The sequence below is a fragment of the Hoplias malabaricus genome, chromosome X1 (assembly GCF_029633855.1).
Source record: "Hoplias malabaricus isolate fHopMal1 chromosome X1, fHopMal1.hap1, whole genome shotgun sequence".
NCBI lineage: Eukaryota > Metazoa > Chordata > Actinopteri > Characiformes > Erythrinidae > Hoplias > Hoplias malabaricus.
Genome location: NC_089818.1, coordinates 5,686,033 through 5,694,002, shown reverse-complemented (window position 1 = coordinate 5,694,002; position 7,970 = coordinate 5,686,033). Strand labels below are relative to the sequence as shown.

The following is a 7,970-nucleotide window of genomic DNA, read 5'->3' as shown; positions in this document are numbered from 1 at the left end:
GCGGTTACAGATAATGAATGAATGAATGAATGAATGTTTTTATTTGCCCTTTACCTTCTGTCCCAATATTTTTGGAACTAGGTTTATACTTGATCAGTGTATCCATGGATACGATTGGACAAATATCAGTTGACATAGTCCAATCAATGTAAATGCTAATGCAAGAGAATGGAAGGAAGTCCTCTTAACCATTTCGAAAAGTCTCAAAAAGCTCAATCATCTCCTCAGGTCAATGTTTGTGAGGAGTTGGGTATGTTCTCCCTGTGTTTGTGTGGTTTCTCCAGGTGTTCTTGTTGTCTCCCATTACCAAAAAAATACAAAATAAAAATCCACCACCTGTGTTAAATTATCCATGGTTGTGCTTGTGCTTTGAACCCATTCTTTCTTGAGAGACTCTGAATCACATTTGGTGGGAGTTCTTTGGATGACATCAGGCTCAGAAATGTTCAGCTGGGCAATAATTCCTCAGTGAATGCTCCTCGAACGTGAATGCACTTGCAATCATCAGATAGTTTGGGTGGGGGAGAGAGCACAACCCATGTTTCACAGTTTGATCAATGACATATATCCACCAGAGGGGTCGGCACAAACGCAGATTTACAAAAGTTACCTGGAGCAACTTTAAGCCTCTGAAAAACGTGTAATAGCTACAGTGCGTCGGAAACGGTTACTCTAAATCTTATGGCTCTTATGTCTATTCCATTCACCTGTTTACTCACCTGACTCTCATTGGCTGCTCTCTGGAGCCTCGAGCTCTTTGCGTGTGAACGGCGTGGAAGCTGTGGGCGTTACGCTCGAGGGGCGATTTCACCAAGCGTCATTTCTGAGGGATCTCTAGTAGATAAGCGTAAAGAGATCGCGTGCCTTTATCTCGCGTTCTACCGTTCTGACTGAGCGTGGACTCCAGTTCCGAGGGAAAACCACTCTTTGGAAATAACCTCGCGTTTACGTTTTAGGCTGTAGTCAAGTTTCCTCCTGTTCAGTGGTGACAGCGTTTCACTTGGGATAAGGCAAGAAGAAGAAAGAACAAAAGAAGCACAGAAGAGAATTGGGAAAGAGGCAGAAACCGAAAGAAATGAACGCGTTCCAACGGATCTTCCTCGTGTTTTTGACTTCTCTCAGACCTGTGAGTTCCATCCACACACTCTTCAGACTGAGACTTTATTAGGCAACAGTTAATGATTGTTCACTCCTGTGCACGTTTACAGACATCTCTCGGCACCTGTGTTCGTTCTTGCAGCCGGGACACCCCCGGGTACAGACATGCTCGGCTCATTCACTCGTTTGACTGTCACTCTTGGTATCTTTCACTGTGTTTGTGGTGGTGTCCTCACAGGAGTGACTTAGCACATTTAATGAGAGAATACCATTGTACCCCATTCTTTTTAAATGATAGATGTTTAAGTTTTAATGATTTTATAAACCTCTTATCCACTCCAGGCAGTTCTCATATGAAAAATGTTCCACATTTAGAAAAGAAAATGTAGAGTACACTTAGGGAACACAACTGGATTTCAAAAGCACTTTGAAGTTATATTAACTATTTGTACTTTTCCGGAACGTTGTTTTGGCGGTGTTAAGAGACATCCCAGTAAACAAGGAACGTCCCTGGACGTTCAAAATAGGTCTAAAAGTAGTCTGTCCGTCAAGGACATATTTTAAACGTCAGTGGACGTCCAAATTCCATCTTAATAAGTTAGTTAAGTGGTGACCAATCTATAACGTCAGTGGACGTCCAAAACGCGTTTTATACAAGTAATTTATTTCGGGACCAATTAATAACGTCAATGGACGTCCAAAATACGTCTAACAGTCGTCTTTTCAATGTCTGTGTTTGGACGTCTTTTCAACTTTCATTTTCAACCTTAAGAGAACGTTGATTAGACGGCAGTCATTACGTTATTTCAACGTTGAATCAACGGCTAATTGTTTACTGGGATTGTTTATATTTTTCCTGCAGATTTCATTGTTTTCCTATGTATTCCCTGTGATATCTGTATTAAATGGAAAATTAAAAATGCCATAACCTTTGCACACATTTTGTATTCAGATTTCTGTCCAATATTTGCAATTTAACAGATAAAGAGTGCACATTTAAAACGTGTAAAATATAATGGACGTGCATTAAATAACAATGAAAAACAGGCACTTAAATTTTGCGTAGCCTGCTACTGAAACTTTAGTCTATGAACGAAACTCTTCTGATATGAAACGTTTGAATACAGAGTCACCCTTTGCTGAGCAAGGCTTTCGGGGCAGTGAGTGGTGGTTTCAATACCACCCAGTCACAAGAGAGCATTAGCTTTAGAGCATTAGAGGTTATGCACTCTGGTTGGATCATTAGTTCTGTCACTCAGACTCATCCCTACAGTATTGAAAGGTGTTTCATCATTCCAGAGAATGCAGACTGAACCAGAAGCCCAATTCTGAGGGCTCCCCCCCTCATGCTCATGTGTGGCATTTTCATTCTTACAGTGCTTTTCTTTGGAAAGGGTACAACTGAATGCATTAGAAGGTCTTTGGTTTATCTTCAGTGAAACCACCTGAACTTGCTTTGACTTCATGAGACATCTCTTGCTAAATATTTTGTCCTGAAGGTATGATTTTAAAAAGTAACTGGACTGCTGTAAAGGTTCAGAGTGATTCATTTAGTGTCTAACCTCATAAATTCCAACGTAATAGCATTTTAAATGCACACCTAACTCAATATGAAAGTTGGAAACATCTTTGCAGCTTAACTGCAATTAATTACAGAAGCAATAATTATTATTTATTGATTTAATTTAATACTTTATTGTATATAGAGTATTTCATATTATTTGCAAATGTGCTGAAGAACGTTCAACAGCAGCTGTTGATAGTTGTCTGAAAGCTTGTTTCTTAAGGAAAAACAAACTCATAATAAGTATAAAATGAAAAATTATTATTAATCCCATCTAAAGGCTACAGTGTCATTACAGTGCTCACGACCTTCTTTTAAAGTCTATTTAGATACATATGAAACACTATGTGGTTGCTCAGCCTTGAGGTTTGTCTCAGATATCATCGACTCATGCTGAACTGTGTATTTATATTATATTTAAAGTATAACAGATTAACACATTAAGTGTTTGAGCATTAGAAACCTCAGCGCTGAATGAACACTTGTTTTTACATCTCTGTCCAAACCAATAGAGACCTTAAAGATGTAAATTCAAACATGACATATGTTAATTCAATATTAAATATTAATATGATGTGCTACTAGTAGGTGTTCATTAATACTGTCAAGATTAATTCCATTCTGAAGGTGTTTAATCAACACTATAGGTGATAAATGGCAGACATAGGATTAAATATCTATTAAATATCCCCACAAGTCAAGCATAGACCTATAATCGATACCTTAAATATCAATACCACTGCAAATAATGTTCAATTCAGGAGAGATTTAACATCCTCAGAAGTGAATTCAATGCTTTATAGATTAAAGTCAGACCTGAGGATTTTAGTGAGGGTCTGAGTGATGTAATTGTGTACTTCCTGTTATTTCACCTATTATGTAGTTTGTTTCTGTTGAATCTTATGCTACATTCCTGTATCATTTATCTCTCTGCATCATCATCACTTCCTGTCTTGAGTCAGTTACATAAGAAACAACTCTAGAGACCTCAGTAGCATCTTTCGTGTTGCATGTAAGCGTCCAACATTGCTGAGCACTGGTGCTGCGGTGTTACCATGCAGGGGTTCCTTCCACGTACGGGATAAACTCGCTGTTATCTTGAGCTCTGTTCAAAGCAGTGATGCATTAATTCCCAACTGTGGATGAGACACCATAGCAACCACTTTCATTGTTGGTTGGTTAAGTCCAGAGTCAGGGTTGTCCTTGATCACAGTGCTGTTCCAAAACACTGTGACGCATGAGACATTTTTTATAAATGGCTCCTATAGCTTTCATTAGCGCTTCGGTACGTGTTGAAGGACATTTTGCCCATTTCTTGTTCATCGATGTCTGTCTGAGAAGCGTTAAAGCTTGATAATGGCAGTATCTTTGCCTTTTTCTCCCAAATGAGCACAGATGTTGACATGCTATATTCATATCTAATCTAAATGAAGGCATACAGTCTTAGGCAACGCCACTGTAATTGCACATTTCTCTTAAGGGCTGTACCTGAAACTTGTATCTCAGTGACCCAACCTGCACCTGATATCCAAAGTCTAGACCAGTAGGAGCTCACTTCTCTAGCCACATGGGTCTAGTTTGAGGCTAACAATCACAGCTGGAGCAAGAGATTTATTCCGCTGCTGAACACCTCCATCTGCCAAAGTAACGGCCATAAATTCCCTCGTCCTCTAGAGCTCTTTGGAGGTTTCTATAAGAGCACATAGTCTAATAATGGAGATTACGCCTTAAGGAAAATTGGACCCTCAGCCTCAGAAGGAAGGAGGTGGGGAGGAGATGAATTGCACTGTCACATGTCATTGGGAGGTTTTTAAACAATGCACAGATGTCCAGTATTTTTATATTTTTAATACAAAGTGTCAGGAGTCATACTTAGTCCCTGAGATGTAATAAAATGGGAATTTTAATGAAACAAAAGGGTCATGATGTAGAATCTATGTGTAGCGTTGTCATAAAAAGAGCCCATAACTCCAGTTTTTTCGGTTACAACTTTTTGAGAATTTAACCTCTTTACATCACATGCATTTTCAAATACTTTCCCCCCTCTGTGTCCTGACAGAGACACAATATTGGCAAAAATTTATGGACACCTGCTCATTTAACGTTTTTTAATACACTGAATTTAAGGGTTTCAGGAGGGGTTTCATGTGTGACAGCCTCTTATTTACTAAAAAAGGCACTAGATACAGAAAATTGCTGTGAGAATGTGATGCTAGGCCACCCCAGAGAATGCAAACCCACTGTTCCATGGTCAGTGCTGGGGACTTTATACCCCTTTAGCCGACACTTGGCATTGACCATAGGGACCCAAGGCTCATGCACAGCTGCTCCAGTGTGTCTGTCATTTTCTGTGGTGCTTCTACATCCTGAATATCTGTGTTAGCAAAGAGTGCCCCTTAAAGTAGCTCACCAGTTAGCAGTATGTTCACATACGGTTGGACATATAGGGTACAATGTGTTTCAGAGCGTCAAAAGGCTATTTGACATCCAAGAAAAAGGGTATTCAACAGGCCCCAAGCAGCAGCAGTGTGCAGTTCTTTGCTTGTTATAAAGGAACTGAATGTTTTTTTCCATTCAGCGTTCATCAGGGAATTCTTTCCTCCGTCACTCACAAAGGTGTTGTCTGTAACCTTTATTTGTGAATGTCAATAAAAATGCTGTGAAAGAAGAGGAAATGTCCAGTTTGCTTCAGTGAATGCACAAAAATAAATAAAAAATCTAACTTGAATTGTCTGTTCCACCAACAGTTATCGGCCCAGATATGTGACATTATGAATGACCTGGAGATGGAGAAGGATGAGTGTTTGGCCAAGTTGGAAAATGTCACATCAGGTCTGTTTATCTTTTTATGCACATAATAATAGCCACTGGGAAAATGGGCTGTGATTGCTGTGTTTGCCTGCCATTGTTAGACCTGGAAGTTGTGGGTTTGATTCCCGCGGTGACTGTCTATGAGGAGTGTGGTGTGTTCTCCCTGTGTCTGCGTGGGTTTCCTCCAGGTGACTGTCTGTGAGGAGTGTGGTGTGTTCTCCCTGTGTCTGTGTGGGTTTCCTCCGGGTGACTGTCTGTGAGGAGTGTGGTGTGTTCTTCCTGTGTCTGTGTGGGTTTCCTCCGGGTGACTGTCTGTGAGGAGTGTGGTGTGTTCTCCCTGTGTCTGCGTGGGGTTCCTCCGGGTAACTGTCTGTGAGGAGTGTGGTGTGTTCTCCCTGTGTCTGCGTGGGTTTCCTCCGGGTGACTGTCTGTGAGGAGTGTGGTGTGTTCTCCCTGTTTTTGCATGGGTTTCCTCCGGGTGACTGTCTGTGAGGAGTGTGGTGTGTTCTCTCTGTGTCTGCGTGGGTTTCCTCTGGGTGACTGTCTGTGAGGAGTGTGGTGTGTTCGCCCTGTGTCTGCATGGGTTTCCTCCGGGTAACTGTCTGTGAGGAGTGTGGTGTGTTCTCCCTGTGTCTGCATGGGTTTCCTCCGGGTGACTGTGAGGAGTGTGGTTCAAACCTAAAAAAAAGGGCCATGCTGATAATAGAGATGTTATGACCAGGTTTTGGGGAGTATATAATTATAGGCTTATTATAATTGTTCAAACCACCTTTAATTTCTGTTATTCATTTCAAATGTGCCAGCTGCCCTCGACAGGATGTGCTTGCGCTATTGTGTTTTCAAAGAAAAGAAGAATAGCTGCACCGAAAGTGCTTTAAAATAACAGGCAGCTAGTTCAAAGTACCAAACGTGTTTGAAGAAACTTCATGAAAACATTTTTTTTAATCAGCAAGAATCTACTTTAATGTCAATGATGAGTCACTGCAATCCTCATCAACACACGCTGTGCTGAGTTCACGCTCCAGAGTGGAAGGTAGAACCCTGAAGATTATGAGCTTATTACATTTGTCGAACTTAAAATGCAATATTCCTGCATTAATATATCGTCATGTTTTTATATTTTTGGGCCATGGCATTTTTTTTATTTACTAGAATTTGAATCAGATTCATCAAAAGTGGTTAAAACTCATTGTGGTTTTGCAGACATTACAATCAAAGACAGAAATTTCAGCTCCTCTGGAATGGACTCGAACAGAGGTCAGAGGTAGCCCCTCTTATCTGCTGATGGAAGAGATTTCTAAGGGCGTTTTTATAATCTGATGATTTGTGCTTGTTTATATTGGCCTTTGGGATAAGACAAGAGACTATGCTTGTTAATTAGAATGAGTGGCACTTGCATACATGTACAGCACATTCACCATTAGAATATATGGGCTCTATGACTAATGGTTTTGTTGTCTATACTGAAGTTGAATGCATGTTATTAACAGACATACATGGGATTTTGGGCCTTTGAAAAGATATTACGTTAAGCCCAAATATCCAGTGTTCTAATAATTTGTAGCAACAAAAATCATTAGAAAAATACAGACTTTAACCCCCATATGCCTCCACGGATTGTTAATGAATGCTTCTCTATTCCCTTAAACCAGCATGATGTATAATCTGCTGAACAGCATTGTCTAAAGAGAAAGAAGTTATTTAAGTAGCAAACAGGATTTAATGCCACCATAAAAACTAAACTAAACCAACACACACAACAACAGAAAACATAATTATACAGCACTGCATGCTTGGAGGAGAACACTAACTGATAGTGGTATGCTAGCTGATGTTGGCTAGCATTGTGCTGAATGATGGGAGAGAAAGGGGGCCAACCTCTGTGTTAAATGAGATATATTGGTGTTGTAAATATTGTGACGTCTGGATTTTGTCACCACCGCTATAAAGAAATCCTAGTGTGTGAGCTTCTCTACAAAGAGTGACTTCACACCAAAGCACTCTGAATGTTTTTTTACGCCTCTAATCATTAATCTGTGTTACATTTGACACAACAGGCTTGTCATTGCCAATTCCGTTTTTTGTTAACCCGAGAAGTTTGTGTATATAGTCAGATCTCAAGGGAACTATTACACTTATGTCACACAGCTCCAGGGACCTGGAGGTTGTGAGTTCAATTCGCTCTCCGGGTGACTGTCTGTGAGGAGTTTGGTGTGTTCTCTCTGTGTCTGTGTGGGTTTCCTCCGGGTGACTGTGAGGAGTGTGGTGTGTTCTCCCTGTGTCTGCGTGGGTTTCCTCCGGGTGACTGTCTGTGAGGAGTGTGGTGTGTTCTCTCTGTGTCTGCGTGGGTTTCCCCCAGGTGACTGTCTGTGAGGAGTTTGGTGTGTTCTCCCTGTGTCTGCATTGGTGCTCCGGTTTCCTCCCATGCTCCAAAAACACACGTTGGTAGGTGGATTGGCGACTCAAAAGTGACCATAGGTGTGTGTTTGTGTGAGTG

General features: G+C 40.8%; 1 protein-coding gene across 1 annotated transcript in view; it reads left to right on the top strand.

Moving 5' to 3' along the window:
* Window positions 1-861: 861 nt before the first annotated feature.
* Window positions 862-7,970, top strand: part of LOC136675657 (vasoactive intestinal polypeptide receptor-like) — a 34,028-nt gene continuing 26,919 nt past the window's right edge. The window contains exons 1-2 of the mRNA XM_066652342.1: window positions 862-1,126; window positions 5,410-5,494. Coding sequence (XP_066508439.1) covers window positions 1,076-1,126; window positions 5,410-5,494 — 136 coding nt within the window. The 5' untranslated portion in view covers window positions 862-1,075. The remainder of the gene's footprint in view (window positions 1,127-5,409; window positions 5,495-7,970) is intronic.